At 33.4% G+C, this 20,492-nt stretch overlaps 1 protein-coding gene across 5 annotated transcripts in view; it reads left to right on the top strand.

The window, feature by feature from the left end:
* Nucleotides 1–20,492, top strand: part of LOC143233777 (voltage-dependent T-type calcium channel subunit alpha-1G-like) — a 59,292-nt gene that overhangs the window by 30,642 nt on the left and 8,158 nt on the right. For all 5 annotated transcript variants that reach the window (XR_013018305.1, XM_076470427.1, XM_076470428.1 and 2 more), the window contains 14 exons: nucleotides 642–798; nucleotides 2,358–2,513; nucleotides 3,120–3,249; nucleotides 3,369–3,565; nucleotides 4,440–5,324; nucleotides 6,885–7,021; nucleotides 8,846–9,200; nucleotides 9,968–10,047; nucleotides 10,733–10,925; nucleotides 12,161–12,345; nucleotides 12,508–12,634; nucleotides 16,892–17,020; nucleotides 17,302–17,391; nucleotides 17,754–17,946. Coding sequence is in view for 4 of the 5 variants with exons in the window: in XM_076470427.1 (XP_076326542.1) it covers nucleotides 642–798; nucleotides 2,358–2,513; nucleotides 3,120–3,249; nucleotides 3,369–3,565; nucleotides 4,440–5,324; nucleotides 6,885–7,021; nucleotides 8,846–9,200; nucleotides 9,968–10,047; nucleotides 10,733–10,925; nucleotides 12,161–12,345; nucleotides 12,508–12,634; nucleotides 16,892–17,020; nucleotides 17,302–17,391; nucleotides 17,754–17,946 (3,014 nt within the window). In the remaining variant the exon portion in view is untranslated. The remainder of the gene's footprint in view (nucleotides 1–641; nucleotides 799–2,357; nucleotides 2,514–3,119; nucleotides 3,250–3,368; nucleotides 3,566–4,439; nucleotides 5,325–6,884; nucleotides 7,022–8,845; nucleotides 9,201–9,967; nucleotides 10,048–10,732; nucleotides 10,926–12,160; nucleotides 12,346–12,507; nucleotides 12,635–16,891; nucleotides 17,021–17,301; nucleotides 17,392–17,753; nucleotides 17,947–20,492) is intronic.

Consider the following 20,492-nt stretch of genomic DNA (forward strand, 5'->3'; position numbering starts at 1 on the left):
AAAAACTACATAGTTTCTGAGAGTCAAAAATGGTGTAGGCTGAAAGACGATTTAATCCTACAGCGCATGTGAAAACTAAACGTTCTAGAGAGAGTTATGGACAATCACAACAATGAAAAACAAAGATTTAAACATATTTTAGAAACAAACAATATATTGAATATATTGAAGTTAAAAATGAAATGTACGCCATAATCAAGTTATATTTCTACCTTTTTGTTTTTAGGGAGAGGTTACTTGCTTCCGAACAATGTATAACATTAACCCTAGCGGATGTTTAAAGCTAACCCTAATAAATGTTTAGAGCTAAACCCAACTCTGTATTTACCAATGTTCAACAACACAAACAAATTTACATATCTAATTACACAAAGTGATTTATTTTATTCTTTTGTCATGTGTATTGGCCCAGGTTTTACAATGGTTCGTTCCATCTGTTATGAAGTTCAGTATTCTAAGGCTCTGTTATTTCAAAGACAGTACACCATATTTTACAAGTTTTGTGTAAAATAAATTACTATATATACTATACTATAAAGCCTGTGTCTGTGTAGAGTTGGTTTCTATAAAGCCTCTGTGTCTGTGTGTGTACAATATTGTCTATATATCTTCTATATTATATTATATCGTTTATACTCCAGCTGCCTGGGTATGCATTTGTTTGGAGGCAAGTTTTGTGAGCGAGCGGATGGAAGAGGGCCATGTACATGTGTCGAGTTACAAAACACATCAGTTTCGTGTGTGTGTGATAGGAAAAATTTCAACAGCTTCCTTTGGGCTACTGTTACAGTATTTGAAGTATGTGTTTAGTTACCATATTTAAAGTAATTATCAGCGTTTGTTTTTGTTTTCGGATATTCCTGCAAACTAACAAAAGGACTATTAGCACTAGCTATCATTAAACTAGTGGGAAGACAGCTAGTCGACACCACTCATCGCCAACTCATCGGCTATTATAATCAAATTGTAGGATTTGACCTTACTGTTATAACACCAGTTGAATGCGAATCATGGACCTTCAAATCCACAACCTGACTTATTGGTTTGGTCACTCAGCCACGCCCGAAACTGTTAATGTTATCAAAGACTGAAAACGTGGTAGTTTTATTTGGTATTAAGTCATGTTTCTATAATAATTAACTTTATCTCAGTTGGTAGAGTACCCGGTTGACGTGCGCTAAGTCCCTGGTTCGATCTGGAGAACTAAATGTCTAAAACTTAGCACTGAAATGAGTTAGGGCGCGAGGGGCAGGCCTTGAATGTGAAAGGTGAAGAATGTAGTAAGTAGTTCAGAATATTAACCATTAAACTTAGCTAGATTCACCTACTATGGGGGGTCTTAAGGATTGGAAAGTTTACTTCCAACAGATCTCTAAACCACATATAACAGTTTTAAAAACATCAAATATGGATGGAACTAACGAGAGAGAAAAGTTTGTTAGAATTAAAGTATTATTGTACGACGTGGCCTATGATTAACTGTTACTATTATTTAGACTGTGAGAAACATACAGTTCATTAATACGTAGCATTACTTCTGTTTTATACGCCATATTTTACAGTTTTTGTTGTGTTACAGTGAGAAACACACAGTTCACTAATACGTAGCTTTACTCGTGTTTTATACACCATTTTATACAGTGTTTGTTATGTTACAGTGAGAAAGATACTGTTCGTTAATACGTAGCTATACTCCAGTTTTGTACACGGTATTTTACAGTTTTTATGTTACAGTTTATGCTACAACGAGAAACGTACAATTCATTAATACGTAGCTTTGTTCAGTTTTATACACCATATAATACCATTTTTGTTATGTTACAGTGAGAAACATGCTGTTCGTTAGTACGTAGCTTAATTCCTGTTTTATACACCATATGTTATAGTTTTTATATTAACTGGTGGACTTATACAATTGTGTAACTTTGGGTGAAAGTGATTTCACTATTTTCTTTTGGATTTGATGGGCCCTAGTGCATGTTAATATACCTTGATACTGGAGACTCAAGGATCCCTGTCGCACCAAACATGCTTGCCCTTTGAGCCTTGGGGCGTTATAATGTGACAGTCAATCTCACTATTCATTTGTAAAAGAGTAGCTCAAGAGTTGACGGTGGGTGGTGATGACTAGCTGCTTTTCCTCTAGACTTTCACCGCTAAATTAGGAACTACTAGCGCAGATAGCCCTATTGTAATTTTGCTAGTTACTTTCTGTGTTTTATCTAAGACAGATGGCGCAGTTATCTTATTTCTTTGTTATAATTATTAGCTTGTTATATAACTAATTATTAGCTAGTGATCATGAATATCTTATATTTTATTATCGGATGGAAATAACCTAATTTATTTATTTTTAGATTCTAACCCAAGAAGACTGGAATTTAGTGTTGTTCAATGGAATGGAAAAGACGTCTCATTGGGCCGCGCTCTATTTTGTAGCTTTAATGACATTTGGGAACTACGTTCTCTTCAATTTACTGGTGGCCATATTGGTTGAAGGATTTTCAGCAGAGGTGAGATAAAAGAAACGTTAGAAACAAGCAAGCTGTTGTTACTGTACTGTTGGTATTAAACACGTGGTTGTTACTGTACTGTTGGTATTAAACACGTGGTTGTTACTGTACTGTTGGTATTAAACGCGTGGTTGCTACTTTACTGTTGGTATTAAACGCGTGGTTGCTACTCTACCGTTGGTACTAAATACGTAGTTGCTACTGTACCGTTGTTATTAAACACGTGGTTGCTGCTTTAGGGCTAGAAATTAAACACTCATCAATGTGAATTCTTCAGAGTAAACCATAAACTGTAGACATGAATGTGTGTGTGTTTTCTTATAGTAAAGCTACATTGGGCTATCTAATAGTTCACCGAGGGATAGACATGTAACTTGAAATTCGTGTAGAGTAATTAATTTTGTATTCTGTAATTATCATGCGATTTATCAGCTTCTCATCACAACACAAATTATTCCACACATAATTGAATAAAGTAGGAAATGTTTATAAATTATACTTCACGTTTCATCAGGTATTAGTCTAGAAATTAAAATGTTTCACGTGAGTGTAGTACTGGAAATGTAACGAATGTTTTTCACACAAGTATCTGTTCATTACAAACAGGGTGACAAAAAACAAAGCAGTGATAGAACAGTACGTGGTAGCCAGGATTTCACAACATCTCGGAAACACCATAGAAAAGAAAGTCAGGATAAAAAAACAAAACCTGAAATAGGGAACTGTCAAGAGCAAGGTTAGTTTGTTGAAACGTGGTTTACACTAGTATATTTAATACAATGCTTTGTTTGTCGTATGAGATGATAGGCAATACGAGTAATAAACGTATAATTCAACACAACTTTTCTTTGCTAGATAAGATGAAAGCAGTCAACTATCCCCTTCACAGTTCTGTTTATACCAAGTTTTCTCCCCCAGTGATCATCCACACAGCTTCTACCCCTCAAGGGTCACCGTCTCCTTCTGTAGAACCATCAATTCGAGATTATAACAATCGATTTTATTCCATGAGTAACAGCAACAGTTCGTACATACCAGTTGAACAGCCATTGGTACGTGTGCTACTCAGATCTTCAAAACGTTTTCTCCTTCTCTCTTTTATTGAACTTATCTACATTTTTTACTTTTGAACCAAGCAAACAGAAAGAAACTTCCTTAGATCTGTGTAATAAACTAAGTATAACCAGGACGAAAGTTATTTTTATATAATGGAGAATGTGCATTTTAATAAACATGTAGATAATTGCTATAATTGTAGTGGAAATTGTAAAAATTGTTTTTGTATTATATTGCGTTTTACTAAGTTTTGTTCGTGTCTCGAAGTCTATGTCTAATTATTTATAATTCTAACTTGGTTATTAAAAAAACCCATAAAATATTGTTTCTGGTGTACTTATGTTTTATTTTGTTCTTGTTTTAAGCCTAAACTTGACAACAGCTACATTTAATTTGCATACTAAACTAATTTGATAGCTAGTGGTTCTTAAGACTAGCTACAGCTAAACCTAACCTGCATACTAAACTAATTTTTGATAATCAACTATATTTTTGATAGCTTAACTATAGCTAAATCTAAAGAGATGAGGTTACAAAAAATATCAACAAAAACAAAAGACGTATTTCTAATAATGGTTTCCGATGCACCTTTTTATATTATTGTTTTTCTGTGAAAAATATTTGACAAGTTTGATCTATAGTTACTTATGAGCAATGTTTTCTACACGAATCTTGTAATACTGGTTACATTTCATACATAAACATTTGGTAATAGTAACAACGTTATCATTTTACATTAGTGATTTCTTCCTATTTTTAGGGAGTTTGTGATTTATCCTGTGAGCACCGCTGTATATCACTACTTTAGTAGTTCGTGTACTAGAATCTTTCTGTCAAAACATGAAAGTACATTTTTTATCTACTTTACAGAAATTAAAGAATGCTCTTGTCACACCAGCTAATCATCTCGCCAATGTTTACATCGATGTTCCTTTAACGCAAAAAGAAATGAATCCACGGGACTTGAACACAACTAGCCACTCTCCTGTTAATAGAGTCTCAAAGTCTGAAGGAGACTGTAGTCATATGGCTCCTGAGGTCACGAGTGATTATGACCAGTCATCAAACGTATTCTTTTGTACCCAGTCTTCCCTCTCTCTGAATAACAAAACAACACAGTGTATAGAACTTCGAGAAGTTGTCAAGAACGAGTATCTAGGTGGCAGCAGTGTATCTCCCTACACTTTAACAAGCAACATCAGCTTCTTGTCTATAAACCCACAACATCACTTTTGGTTCTCTTCTGAATTCTTCCAACTTGATAGTAATATACCTCAGACCAGTGCGCGAGCCGATGATATTTTGGTAGGGAATTTAAAACAGGAAAGTGGGTTATCTGATGAGTCCTTAGAACAGGAAAGTGGACTATTAGCTGAGTCATTAAAACAGGAAAGTGGACTATTGACTGAGTCCTTTGAACAGGAAAGTGGACTATCAGCTGACTCCTTAAACCAGATAAGTAGGTTATCAGCTGAGTCCTTGAAACAGGAGAGTGTACTATTTGCTGAGTCCTTGAAAGAGAAAAGTGGACTATCTGCTGAGTCCATAAAACAGGAAGGTAGCTTGTCTTCTGAACATTCAATTAGGAAAGAAGTTTTTTTTTTGCATCAACATCGAAACCAAACATCGATAGAGAAAAGCCACAGTATTTCTCTAACATATTCTGACGACCAATATACCCAGCTTGAAGTGTGGCCTGAAGAAAAAACAGTTTCATCGTGGAAGGCAAAACAACCATATCTAGACCTAACTCAGGTTTGTGATTGTTCTAACAACTCAGTTAAAAAGTGGAGCTACTTGACAGTGACACTTATAAAATATTTGACGCAACTACAAAGTAGAACTAGTTGATTAAAATCTGTAGAACACGTGAAACACTAAACTATAAAATAGAACGAGTTGACTAACATCTACAGAACACATGAAACCCTAAACTGAAAAATAGAACCAGTTGAGTACCATCTATAAAATACGTGAAACACTAAACTGTAAAGTAGAACTAGTTGACTAACATATATAGAAGACATCACACACTAAACTGTAAAATAGAACTAGCTTACTCACATCTATAAAATATACGAAACACTCAACTGTAAAATAGAACTAGTTGACTAACATCTATAAAATATACGAAACACTCAACTGTAAAATAGAACTAGTTGACTAACATCTATAAAATATACGAAACACTCGACTGTAAAATAGAACTAGTTGACTAACATTATAAAATGTACGAACACTGAACTGTAAAATAGAACTAGTTGACTAACATCTATAAAATGTACGAAACACTAAACTGTAAAATAGAACTAGACTAACATCTATAAAATGTACGAAACACTAAACTGTAAAATAGAACTAGACTAACATCTATAAAATGTACGAAACACTAAACTGTAAAATAGAACTAGACTAACATCTATAAAATGTACGAAACACTAAACTGTAAAATAGAACTAGACTAACATCTATAAAATGTACGAAACACTAAACTGTAAAATAGAACTAGTTGACTAGCATTTATAAAATGTACGAAACACTAAACTGTAAAATAGAACTAGTTGACTAGCATCTATAAAATGTACAAAACACTAAACTGTAAAATATAACTAGTTGACTAGCATCTATAAAATGTACGAAACACTAAAATGTAAAATAGAACTAGTTGACTAGCATCTATAAAATGTACAAAACACTAAACTGTAAAATAGAACTAGTTGACTAGCATCTATAAAATGTACAAAACACTAAACTGTAAAATAGAACTAGTTGACTAGCATCTATAAAATGTACAAAACACTAAACTGTAAAATAGAACTAGTTGACTAGCATCTATAAAATGTACAAAACACTAAACTGTAAAATAGAACTAGTTGACTAACATCTATAAAATGTACGAAACACTAAACTGTAAAATAGAACTAGATGAATAATATCTATAGACGCTAGTTTGTTCTTGTTTTCTTGGTATTACTGTGATCCGTGATTTAGTTTGTTCATTGACGTTACTTTGTTCATGCTTTCCTGGTGTTTCTGTGATCCGTAACATTAGTTTGGTCATTTGTCCTGGTGTTACTATGTTCCGTGGTATTAGTTTGTTCATTTTTTCTTAGTATTACTCTGAACCGTGACATTAGTTTGTTCGTGCTTTCCTTGTGTTACCCTGGCTTGTGACGTTAGTTTATTCATTCTTTCCTGGTATTACCTTGATCCGTGACGTTAGTTTATTCATTCTTTCCTGGTATTACCGTGATCCGTGACGTTAGTTTGTTCATGTTTTCCTCACAATATTGCGATTTGTGACCTGTCTTGTAGGAAACGGACATTGGCTCTGATTGGAATCACTCCGTGATGGAACAGCTTCCTGAAGTCAATGCAACATGTTACTTTGGGGAAGATGGATTTGAAGCGTCTGGATTTAGTTGGAACAGGTCCTTGTTTCAGATACAAAGGTAAGTCCTACATATTCCTTTGGGTGCTGTTTGTGTAAACATGCTTAGCAACCTTCTAACGAATTCTTCACCATCATTATTGTTATTTGGTATCAAAAACACACAGCAACTTAACAAGCCATTGTTTACCTGAACAATGAAACCGACGTGTGCCGATATTATATTAACAATACCTTTTCTGTTTTCTGGGGAGCGTCAAACGTTTCGATAGTGTCAAACACCAAATCACATAAAATAACATTCCTGTATTCACCAGGTTTTCACCACGGTCGATGTGTACGTAAATAACTAAAATTAAAATCAAGTAATTCGTTTTGTTACGTCATTAAGGAAAATATTAAAAAGTTTCAATTTTCGTTACTTGTATATTATTATAATTATAATATATATATTATTATAATGGCCAAACTTTGATATTCTTGTCGCTAATGCTACGTCGAAAAAGTCCCCCGCTAGTACAGCGGTATGTCTACGGATTTACAACGCTAAAATCAGGGGTTCGATTCCCCTCGGTGGGCTCAGCAGATAACCCAATGTGGCTTTGCTATAAGAAAACACACACGCTACGTCGAAAAGTTTTGTTTTATGAGAAAAGGTTTATAACAAAATTACTGAAAACGTAAATGAATTGTTCCATCTCTTTATTAATTTGTTTGCTGTGTAGCCTAAACTCTCATGTTTTAAAGGTTTCAAAAATTTCAGTCACGCATTTAGTTTTGTTAAAATTAATTTCGGACTTGCTGTTAATAATGAACCGATTGTATTTAGATTTTTCCTCATCTTCGCTGGATTTTTTTGTTTTTGTTTACTAAACACGAATCTGTTTTTAATTTGTGAAGAGTGTTATTTGAAACATTCGACTTGTTAATTACATTACACATTTTCTCATATCTGTAATATTAAATTCTCCTGTATCTTAAGGGTGTACCACTAGAGGGCGAAGTTGTTGTCAGAGGCAGGTTCAACCCCTTATGTATATATATATATGTCTTTGCATATTTTATTAGAGATGGAACAATAATTTAAATTTGTTAGAGAAACAGTTTATTTGTTGACAAGCTTACTGATTATTGAATGTTAAAAAGACTAAATTTGTCTTTTATAATAAATATAGATGGAGTAAAACTTTGAAAATGTTACACAGTAAAGTAACTGGGTGTATTAATTGACAACCTAAACAGACAATGAGCATATTATATGTGTTAAGAAAACTGCGATCAAATATTTATGAATAGTAAACAAAGTAAACATTTGATTAATCAGGGAATGTTTGATTATATTACACTTTCATATATCTTTATTTAACATAAGTTAATATATTTTAGCGAAATTCTTCCAAATATAATTTAAATTGTTTTTTATACACAAAATTCTGGCTGTTTGAAGACATTTCATAAAAGCATGAGAAGTTTGTAAAATTAATTAACTTATAGTTAAAACTTGAAATTTAAAAGAAGACGATTTAAAATTCTCTGTCTAGTTTGGGAGCTTAAATAAACTTTTCTGTACTTTGTTTATGATCATGTCGATAGTATGTATCTCAGAACGGCTGGTATGGGTACTAACACTTTCATTGATAAGGAGATAATAACGTTTCGACTTTCCTAGGTCATCTTTAGGTTAAGAAAGAGTGAGTTTGAATGTAACCGTTGAGGGACACATGTCTAAGGGACGAGAGTATAAATGGGTGCCCAATTATAGGGGGCGTTCCACTAGCCGTTCTGAGATGGATTTTTATTTCAAGTGGGTTTCTCGTCATCAAGCATGTCGATAGGAGTTTATAAAGTTAAATAACTAGCTCTTCTCAATTTGTTTTTTAAACAGTGAAACCATTAATGATGCTCGTCAGTGCAACGGTAGGCCACCCACCCTGAGAGTGAAACCGAATGACTTGCAACCAGTTAAGACATTAAATCTTCAAAATTCCATAAAGTGTATCTCCTCATCTTCCCAAACATTTCGTGAAGCAACTCCATTTACCATTCATTCACCCTGTAGCCATCAAACGTCGCGCACAAGCAGTATTTTCAGTTCGACGAATGCCTTTAATGGTCAAAACTACATTCCTACTGTTCGGAGGTTTTCTGTGGTTGAAGTGTCAGAACCGAAAGAGATGAATGTCAGTGAAAGTCCTGAAAGTGAGGGAAATATTGAAGATGAAGTGTATTTTAATGGCAAGGTAATTCTTAATTTAACACAGAAGGTACGTGTACCATATTCAAAACTGTTATTAGCATAATAATGTATAAAAAATAACTTTAGTTCAACTGAACTTCTAAATATTTTGTTTTTGATTTTTTCTGAACACGTTTTTTCGTCACAGAGTAATGGTTAGCATGTCGGGTTGAGGATTACAAGGTCTAATGTTCCAGTACCAACAGTTTGATCCACCAATAGGATTCTTACTTTCTTACGTTTCCTGTTTCCTCATCTCTTCGTATCCATAAAAACACACAACTCTTTCTATCCCAAACATTCTATACTCACTTTTCTCGAGTCTGGTGCTCCACTCGCAATCTGTTAGTCGTTGGCTGGAGTCCCATCATCGAAAATCTCGCACCTTCAGCTCTGAGGTTGTTATAATGTGACGCCAATTCTATTATTCGATTAGAGTAACAAAGAAAAGAGGTAGATTGTACTCACTATAAGCTTTCCTTCTGGGCTCTCACTTCCGAGTTAAGGATGGCTAGTTCAGATAGCCCTTGAAGAAGCTTTGTATGAATTCAGCTAGTAAACAAAAACGTCCCTAACTTTTCAACATCCATATTTCCTAGAATTGTCAATAGTGACTAATGAACCCACAAATTGGAACTTCGATTAGATGTGTTTTAACTCTTAAACAGCGGGAATATTGTAGGTAGCGGCATCAATCCGTTTAAGGGTTAAAGTATTGTTAAAAAAATTAGTGTACAGGTAAATAATGAATTTATCACCCTTTGTTCTTAGCTATGCTGGTTGGTTGAACCGGAAGGGTGGATTAAGGAAAGACAACACTTGTCTTTGTTCGTGTTTTCAAAATCCAACAGGTAAGATAAATGAAGTTTAAATTTAGGACTTCTTGACCTTAGAGTATGTTGAATGACCCTAGTTTTCACGTAGTAGGTTTTATGTTAATTGATATAATTGTCATGTTGATTGTTGAACGACCCTAGATTTCATGCACTAGGTCTCATATTTGTTCTAAGTGTCAATACCAGTGCTGTAGAGAAAGGGTTACATACATAATAGAAACAAAATAGTACAGGACATCTCAATTAGAAACATCATTTTCATTTTTGAAAGAAATGGTACATTTATTTATTGTAATAAAGTAGTAACACCCCAACTAATTTATACATTGAGAATACCAGATTTACTGGATTTTTGTTTTCCGTTTTCGATACACAAGGACTTATAGCTGGAAATTTTAAAGTTTTCTAACGTAAGCTTGATATATATCTTAAATTTAGTGTGGTATTCTAATAAAACTTAGTTCGACATCTGACTATTGGAAGGAAGATAAAATTTACACAGTCGGCCGTATTTGTACAATGGTAAAGCTCATATCGTAATGTCCAAACGGTGTGTCGGGGCAGGATTCTGAGAGTTTCTCTAAACAAATGGTAATTAAAAACAGTACGTATAGGTGTGTGAAAGTCAAGGTAAATAGGTTAAAGGTTATGAATCATTTAAACTGGTTAGTTCTAAACTCACTCTAACTGTATACTCTAGGTTCCGCATGGTTTGTAGCAGACTAGCCGACGATAAAAGATTCGACTATTCCGTGTTATTTTTCATTGCTCTCAACTGCATCACCCTGGCCATGGAGAGACCAAACATTCCTCCCGACAGTACAGAAAGAACCATTCTAACTGCTGCTAACTACGTTTTCACCGCCGTGTTTGCCCTTGAGATGTTTATCAAGGTTTGTCTGGACTAACATTAGTTGTAGAACACCATTTCTCGAGGTTCTCGTCCTACAGACAACATTGTTAGAACACGTTTGTGGACATTTCTTATCAGACAGACGTGATTCTGATAGTGAAACTGGATACAGTTACAAACGAAATTATTATTAAAAGTCAAATAACTTCCAAACTTAGCTACTACTGAATGTCAACATCTGTAATTTTAATATCAAATAAATTATATTACAGCTTATTATATAAGATTTCTTTAACTCATTTTTTCGAGAAAAGTGGAACCTGCTATCATGTTTTTAACCCGAATCTAGCAACTTTTACGGGATATTCAACGATTTTCTTGTTTCAAGTGTGGAATTTCGAAGTTTAACATAATATTTAGGCCCTTCCAAAACCTTCACATTCATGAACTGTGATTTGTTAGAAACTATTTAAGGTACTGGTAAATGTTTACGTGTTTTGACCAATAATATAACATTTTTTGTTTCTTTTATCCCAAAGCTACACATTAGGTTATTTGTGCTCTTCCCGCCACATTCAAAAACTTGAAGGCTAGTGTTGTAAGTCCGTAAACTTACTATTGACCCACTGCAGAATCATTTTGACCTTCCATTAAATATTTAACACAAGCTCTATAACAGTTTAAAATACAGTGAGTTAGCAAGTCGTTTGTGTAATTAAAATTATAAATCGGGCTTTACATTCAGTGTGGAGGACAGAGCGCAGTTCACTATGTAGAGAAACCAGCAACTAAATTATCATATTTACCACTTTTCTTATCTCATTATTTAACGGTCTTGAATCTTATTAATATTACTTTTCCGTTGTAATTTAGGCTTAACTGTATTTAGTTCTTCACTCGTGTGTGTTGTTGCATTGAAAGTATTATTCACATTGTTAATTTTGTATAGATGGATTCAACACTAAATTTCAAAGTTTGTTGAACGTTAAGAAATATTGTTGGAATTATGGCCAAAAATGTCGTTAACAGCAAGTTTGCTCAACAAACGAAATAATGCATTTTTATCATTATAAGTAAGAACGTAAGATCAACAGATTTGATTAGCTATGTCAGTTATTATTGCTTTAATTTTATTTATAATCTGTAGGTATTTGCTTTGATCAGAAATTAGAATATAACAGTAGTTATTTAATGTTATTTTAAATAACTCTGCTATGGTAGAATTGTAAGGTTTCATGTCTTGGTATAATTACTGAGTAACTTGTGTTTCAATAGGTGGTAGCCAAAGGACTTTGGTATGGTAAATATGCCTACCTTAAAAATGGTTGGAACATCATGGACGGATCCCTGGTTCTTGTTTCAATGGTGGATTTCATGTTATCCTTCATTGCATTTGGAAGTCCACGTATATTTGCTATTCTTCGAGTTTTCCGGTTACTCCGCTCTCTTCGACCTCTCAGGTAAGCCTTTTGTTTCCACCTACTTTTTCTATCTTTATTTAAACTTAATTTACAATCTAGCAATTCTTATTTGTTTACAGGGTTATAAACAGAGCATTAGGGCTTAAGTTGGTTAGTTAGAGGTTAATAGTGTGTGCTTCACTAGTTTTTGTTTGTTTACAGGGTTATAAACAGAGCACCAGGGTTGAAACTGGTAGTTCAAACTCTTCTATCATCGCTACGTCCCATAGGAAATATCGTTCTCATTTGTTGTACCTTTTTTATAATTTTTGGTATTTTGGGAGTTCAGGTAAGAATGAAGGCTGTTTGTTTGAATATAAAGAGTAGAGAGTAACGATTTAAATTGAAAGAATGAATTAAATTGTTTACAAAGAAACTGATCGATAGAGAAGACAGTGACGTTTAAAAAGTAAAAAATGTATAGTTAATACAAGAATATAATTTATATTATAAGTAACCTGATAAATAACAACTTACGAATAAAAAATCTATAGTATATAGACATATACTGAGTAACTGAATAGTGCAGAAATGGTAAATATAGAAATAAGAAAATAGATGGTTTACCAAAATTAGATAAGTACTTAAGTAATGAATATGGAATGACAGAGTAAGAAAAGTAGACAAGAAATGTATTCACTTGGAGAGATAAAAGAATGAGAAGTAGAGTAAGAACAATGGTGACTGTATGGAGGAAGTAGGAAGAAATAATGGAAGAACATGGAAACAAATAGACAAATACTGGATAAAAAGAGAGAATGTAGGAAAGAAAAAGTAATTGTTAGAAGATGTGACAGCTGATGTAGATTTATGATAAATAATGACAAAATGAAATAGAATCGAGGATTAAAGAGCAATGGTAAAAACAAGAATTCGATTTGAGTTAGAAGGAGTATATATTTTGAAAGGCTTGAAGATGGTAATAAAAGGTTAAGAAAAATAAAATATCTTGAGGGAAAGGAACTCGGTTATGTAGATTTCCAGAAGAAGTTGTTTGTTTGAAATGGCAGAAGAAGAAAGAGAAATAAAGGAATGAAAATGAGGTTCAAACAAATAATAAATGAAGAAATTTGGAAGTTTATCATGAACAAATAACAATAAGATTAAACACAAAGAGAGAAGAAGAAAATTACATTTTGAAAGTCAGAAAAATAAAAGTAAGATTAGAGGAAAACCAAACAAGTGTTAATGTAGGATGTTTGTCAAACATGGTATTGTGAGTGTATATGAAAAAACAAGGATTTTAAGTTATAATGTAGCAGAGAGAGAAGAGAAGGGAAGATAAAAGAAGAGTAGAAATAGAAGTTAGACAAAGGAAAACAAAACGAGGTAATCACACTGCACAACAATGTTTTTGAAAAGTTTTGCTTCCTGAAAAGGTTTTTGCTGATTATGACAGATACCTGGTGGGTATGCACAAATATAGTTTTAGTTTTGCTTCATCACGTAGGAACTCTGAGAATTAGACAGTTAACTGTTTACTGGTAATAACGTATTTAATAGCGTTTATGTTTCTAATACGTTATTAAGTTCAACATCATTAAAAGTATTTTGCTCCTGATTTTCGTTTGTATTCAATGTCCGGTGCATCACGTTGCAGTGTACAACAGTAGTCAGCAAGCATTGACGGATTCCAGTTGCGTCTCTGATGAACACGCGTATACTCGCCACAAATATAGCAGAATGTATCGCGGCTGTTACGACATTGACGAGACATATTGACTGACACCAATCGTCCTGTAAAACGTCTATAATATCTAACTTACTTGTTACAGTGCTACTGAGGCAATGCTATATTCTGAAACAATACGTACACACTATAAGGTCTATATTAATCCAATGAGCAGCATCTGTGTATGCAAGCCACTTTTATAGCCTGCTGATACAGTGTCAAGCTGGCTCCGGTCTTCCCAGGCATGCCCGTACTACATACTTCCACAGAACATTTCATACCTGGACATACCCAAACTGCATAAAACATTGTTCATTGGTCTCTTACAGACATGAAAATTTTTGGACACAAATATAAGAAAAAACATGACAAAACTGAAAATGTCAATGAAACTGGCAAATTTGGATGTGATTTTCGTGATCAGCAGCCAAACACCTATCAGGAACACCCAACAGTGTTCAAGAAGCAAAAACTTTGTTGTGCAGTGTAATATATCATAATGAAAAAAGAGGAACTCTCCAGTAGCTGCAACATTTGAAATTATTTTAAGCAAGATTATAGTAAATGAATCTGTGAGACCATGGGCATGGTCAAATGCCAAAAGGGTTTAACCTCCTAAGTCCAAAACTGTAATTTTATCTCAAATTTGTCAAGAGGTCACAGAGTTACAAGCTGAAAGTTTGTACTTGAAAACAACAAGATGAGCTGTTGTATCGTGGCTAAAAATTGAGATGATTGACTCAGCTGAAGAATAGAATATAAATATTTGATGAACAAGAACATTTGGTATCAGTGGGAAATATTAACACAAGGACTGGAAAAGAAATAGATTAATATAAATAATGTTTGATAAGGAAATCCAATAATGATCAGATGAATACAGGGTCATCACAACGGATAGAGACTTCTGAAGAAAATAGATTGAAAATGTTCTTTGTGAGAATAGAAAGAGAACATTTTACATAAATAAGAGAGAAATGAAGTGGACAAAAGATAAGTAATATTTGATAAAGTATTAAAAACAACTGGAACTGATAATGAATAAAACAAAACTCTAACGAGGAATTACATTTTAGATAACATAAGAGATAAAGTAGATGAGGAAAAAGGGACGAAAGAATAGGTCTGACACAGAGTAGGAAATATTTAAATAAATTTAGACAAGATGAATTATATAGATAAGACTGGCATAAGTTATGTGATAAAAATAGTAAAGATAAGAAGGTTAGATCAATAAGACATTTGAAAAAAATAAAAAGTAAGAAATACTTGAAGAACAATGAAATTAGAGGATTGGAGAGGTATTCTTTTTAGAAATATTAAGACTTTGAATCTAAAAATGCAAGAAGACTGAGTTGTATAAATAAATTATGAATAATTGGATAGAAGTTGAAGAATTAAGTAGTGAAATTAAAAGATTAACGACAAATAATTCAGGAGAAGATAAAGAAACAAAATTATTCTGTAGAGCAGCAACAGAAAGTAATAATTTATGATGCAAAAATTCAGTTCGTTAGAAGAAAGGATAATTTATCCAATAATTAAATCAAAAACATTAACAACAACTTCTACCAAGTATAACAGTCGAGAGGTTAAATGGATGTGTAAAACAAAATTATACTACTTAAATTAAAGCAGGATGTTTGACAAGGAATAATGTTTATTTTGAATGCTTAATTTCTAGATAAGTTGCAAATAAAATGGATACAGCTGAAATGAACATTTGATACTAGAGCTGAAACAAGACACACAGGATTTGAATTAAATGGTAAATGGTAGAAAAAATTCAAAGTGAATATAGTTCTGTAAACTAGGAGTTAGCCAAATGTTATGTAATATAGATATGTTGGGGAGGAACACAAAATGAAAGGAATAACCAAGAAATACAGTTTGTGAATATAAATATAAATCTTTAAGATGCTGGTTTACAAGTGGAACTACACAAAACGAGAAAACAAGACACCAAATACGAGGAGGTTTGACGTAACATGGTTGCCACAGAATTACAGTGAGCAGATAATTCTGCTGTACGATATGATGGTTGGATAGATGGAATACAGATGATAAGTGTCAGAGAAGATACATGAAATAGAAGCACGTGTACGATAGAAACAGAAGTGTAAATGTGGAAGTTAGAACTAAAAATAAACTTTTAGAAGTAATAAGAAAAAAAGTAGTGTTTAATAAAGATAATTAGAAGCATGAAAATAAAGACAGGAGGAATACTGGAACATTCTGGAAGTAGAGAAATCATTAGAATTACTGAATGAGCAAGTAGATATAAGATGTTCATTCTATAACCTCTTTTTTATTAATTTAAAAGCTGTTTAGTAATTATGTACCATCATTATGACTGCACTGAAGATATAACATGAACTCACATTCTAGATTTATCTCTGCAGCTATATTACTTTATGACTTCATGACAATTTTAGCAGACAGGTAAGCTTTCCTTTACAACAGTGGACAGGTTCTGCTTTTTCTTACAACACTGGACAGGTTCTGCTTTCCATTACAACAATGGACAGGTTCAGCTTTACCTTACAACACTGGACAGGTTCTGCTTTTTCTTACAACACTGGACAGGTTCTGCTTTCCATTACAACAATGGACAGGTTCAGCTTTACCTTACAACACTGGACAGGTAAGCTTTCCCTTACAACTTCAGTTTCCCCTCACAACACTGGACAAGTGAGCTTTTCCTTACAACAATGGATTGGTTCACCTTTCTTTTTTTTCTTTATAATAATCTGTGCAAAAAATTTTTGTGTGTGTTACCTTTCTCTCCTTGGAACTGTTTTTTACAAATGTTTGACCAGTCCACTTTATCTGACATTAGAAATTTAACTGGTTTTGTTTTACTTTGATTAACAGCTGTTTAAGGGTAAACTTTTCTACTGTGATGGACCTGATGTAAAGAGTGTGAAAAACAAGACAGATTGTTTGGCTGATCCAAGGAATCAGTGGATTAACAGAAAATACAACTTTGACAATCTTGGACAGGCAAGTTAAAGAAATCACAGTTGCTTTACCAGCAACTCATAAATTAATAACTCTTCAACAGTGGTAATTAACCAAAATAATAATTTGAGATCTACAGTGGTAATTATCTAAGATATCTGAATGAGTATGAAATCTTCCAACTGTTTTCTTTATGGACCAACAATGCTAAGTATTAAGAGAAAGTCTTAGCTTATGTATTTAAGCTGATCAAATACACTTTTATTTTATATTATCCAGCATGTAAGACAGTAAACTAGGTCTTTATTTATTTATCTCTGCAGGCTCTTATGTCTCTCTTCGTATTAGCTTCCAAAGATGGATGGGTTGAAATCATGTACACTGGACTAGATGCAGTGGATGTAGACCAGCAGGTAAATTATAAACATTACCAACAGTACCACCACTTTTGGACAGTGTATGTACACAATATCAACAGTGCCATCACTCATGGACAGTGTCTGTACACATCACCAACAGTACCACCACTTATCGACAGTTTACAGATCTGTGATCACAGCATGTGTGTCTGTGGTGCCTAATTATTTACAGCTCTATGATCAGGGTGTGTGTGTGGTACCTAATTGTTTACAATTTTATTGTCAGGGTGTGTGTGGTACCTAATTGTTTATAGCTCTATGATATCTAATTGCTGAAAGCTGTATAATCAGTGTGCGAGTGTGGTAGCTAATTGTTTACAGATTTATAATCAGGGTATGCAAATTATATATTTCAGCCCGTTCAAAACTATAGTGAGTGGAGACTGCTATACTTTATTTCATTTCTCCTACTCGTCGCTTTCTTTGTGTTAAACATGTTTGTGGGAGTTGTGGTGGAAAACTTTCATCGATGTCGTGAGGAGCAAGAGAAAGAGGAGAAAGCAAGGCGAATAGCGAAGCGAGCTCATAAGTTGGAAAAGAAACGTAAAAGTAAGTGATTTAATTCTGGTTGAATTGTTCCCAGGTGGTTTAACTATGGTTGAATTATTCTAAAGTAAATGGAATCTTATCTTGAAAGTTTGTCGAACCTGTTTTAGATTTTGTCAGAGGACTGAGAGAACATTTGAATGCTTATGTCCAGACATGAAATAGTGACATCTGTTATAGGTTAAGATCGTTAAGGAACAACAGAACAACTTGGGAATGAACTTTTAACTTGTGACCTTTGGCTAAACTATATGGTAGTTTTAACTTGTGACACTTTGATAAACTACATGATAGTTTAAACTTATTAGCCATTCTTAAACAATTTGATAGTTTAAACTTCTTAGCCCTTGTTAAGCTAGATATTTTAAATTGTGAGACTTCTTTAAACTGCTTGATAGTTTTAAACTTATTAGCCCTCGTTAAACTGGCTTGGCATATCCAGGTGGTTAGGGCGCCTGATTCGAAATCTGAGGGTCGAGGGTTCAAATCCTTTTCACACCGAACATGCACGCCCTTTCGCCGTGGGGGCGTTATAATGTGATGGTCAAACCCACTATTCGTTGGTAAAATAGTCCAAGAATTGGCAGTGAGTGGTGATGACTAGCTGCCTTCCCTCTAATCTTACACTTAAATTAGGGACGGCTAGCATAGATAACCTTCGTGTAGCTTTAGTGACATTAAAAACAAACAAACCCTTCTTTAACCACGTAAGAGTTTTAACATGTAGCTTTTGTTTAACTTCGTGATATTTTAAAATTATAATCGAAGTGGGATTTTCAAAAATATAATTCTCTATTGTAAACTAGCTACACTTAATTTTTATATCAAAATATTCACCCAATTGGAGCGTATAAAAATCGTTTGTTTGTTTTTTTGTGAAAGTACCTAAGACCATTGAATTTGTAAAAAAATGTTTCTATCATACGTTTCCTGCTTCTCCAAGGGAAATCATACATTTGATGTGGTCTTCTTTAAAATAGCATTCTATTGTCAAAGTTGTGAGTTTTGAATAATTGAAATTCCTGTGATAATATTGTACATCATCGCTTTCGCTTTATCTTTATAAAGAATTTGAACAATGTTAGTGAGTTTCAATATCTTTTTCAGAAAATATACCAGATATTAGAATTTATTATTCATTTCTCGTGTAACCATCTTGGTTTTTATGTAATTTTGAGGAAACAACAATTGATTTAGTGTATGGTGAATTATATGTTTTTAGTTTTCTTCGAAATCTATTAATTGTGTTGATTTTCGCGGATCTTTAAATTAGTTGAAATTTGATATTACTTCTCCATCAAAATAAACAATGATCTTGGCTTTTTAAATTCCTCTTTTTTACTAAAAGTACCCAATAGCCTTTGATATTTGTACCAAAATGTTGAATCATATATTTTGATATTCTTTTATGAAAAACTTGTTTTTGAAGTGGATTTTCAAAAATATTCTCTCTTGGAAACTCGGTACAATTGATTTTCTGTATCAAAATATTCACCAAATTGGGGCATATATAAATAGTTTGTTTTTGTGAAAGTACCTGAGACCATTGAATTTGTAAAATTGTTTCTGTCATACGTTTCCTGTTTCTCCAAGGAAAATTATGCATTTGGTGTGGCCTTCTCTAAAATAGAATTCTATTGTAAAAGTTGAGTTTTGAATCATTGAAATTTCTGTTATAATATCATCGGTTTCGCTTTATCTTTACAGAGAATTTAAAGAGTTAGTAAGTTTCGATATCTTTTCAGAAAACATTCCAAATATGAGAATTTATTGTTCATTTCTCGTGTAACCATCTTGTTTTTTTTTTATGTAATTTTGAGGAAACCGCAATTGATTTTGTGTATGGTAAATTGTGTTTTTCCATTTTCTTGGAAATTATAAATTTTGTTGATTGTCGCGGATCTTTAGACTAGTTGAAATTAGATATTACTTCTCTATCAAAATAAACAGGTATCTTGGCTTTCTAAATACCTTTTTTGTAAAAGAATTTTGAATTATATATTTTGATGTTCTTCTATGAAAAACTTGTTTTCGAAGAGTGATTTTCAGAAACATAATTCACTCTTGGGAACCCGGTACAGTTAATTTTCTGTATCAAAATATTCACCAAATTGGGGCGTATACAATTTATGTGTGTGTGTGAAAGTACCTGAGACAATTGAATTTCTAAAGTTGTTTCTATCATGTTCCCTGCTTAGGGTTAGGGAAAAAAGAGGTATTGTTTTAACTAACTTTCACGCCCGGCATGGCCAGGTGGGTTAAGGCACTCGACTCGTAATCTTATGGTCGCGGGTTCGAATACCCGTCACGCCAAATATACTCGCCCTTTCAACCGTGGGATCGTTATAATGTGACGGTCAATCCCTATATTCGTTGGTAAAGGAGTAGTCCAAGAGTTGGCGGTGACTAGCTGCCTTTCTTTGAGTCTTACTCTGCTAAATTAGGGACGGCTAGCGCAGATAGCCCTCGTGTAGCTTTGCGCGACATTCCTAAAACAAAGAAAACACTAACTTTTAATATTTTAACCAAATAAATAATAATATTGAAAT

The sequence above is a fragment of the Tachypleus tridentatus genome, chromosome 12 (genome assembly GCF_004210375.1).
Source record: "Tachypleus tridentatus isolate NWPU-2018 chromosome 12, ASM421037v1, whole genome shotgun sequence".
In the NCBI taxonomy this organism is placed as follows: Eukaryota; Metazoa; Arthropoda; class Merostomata; order Xiphosura; family Limulidae; genus Tachypleus; species Tachypleus tridentatus.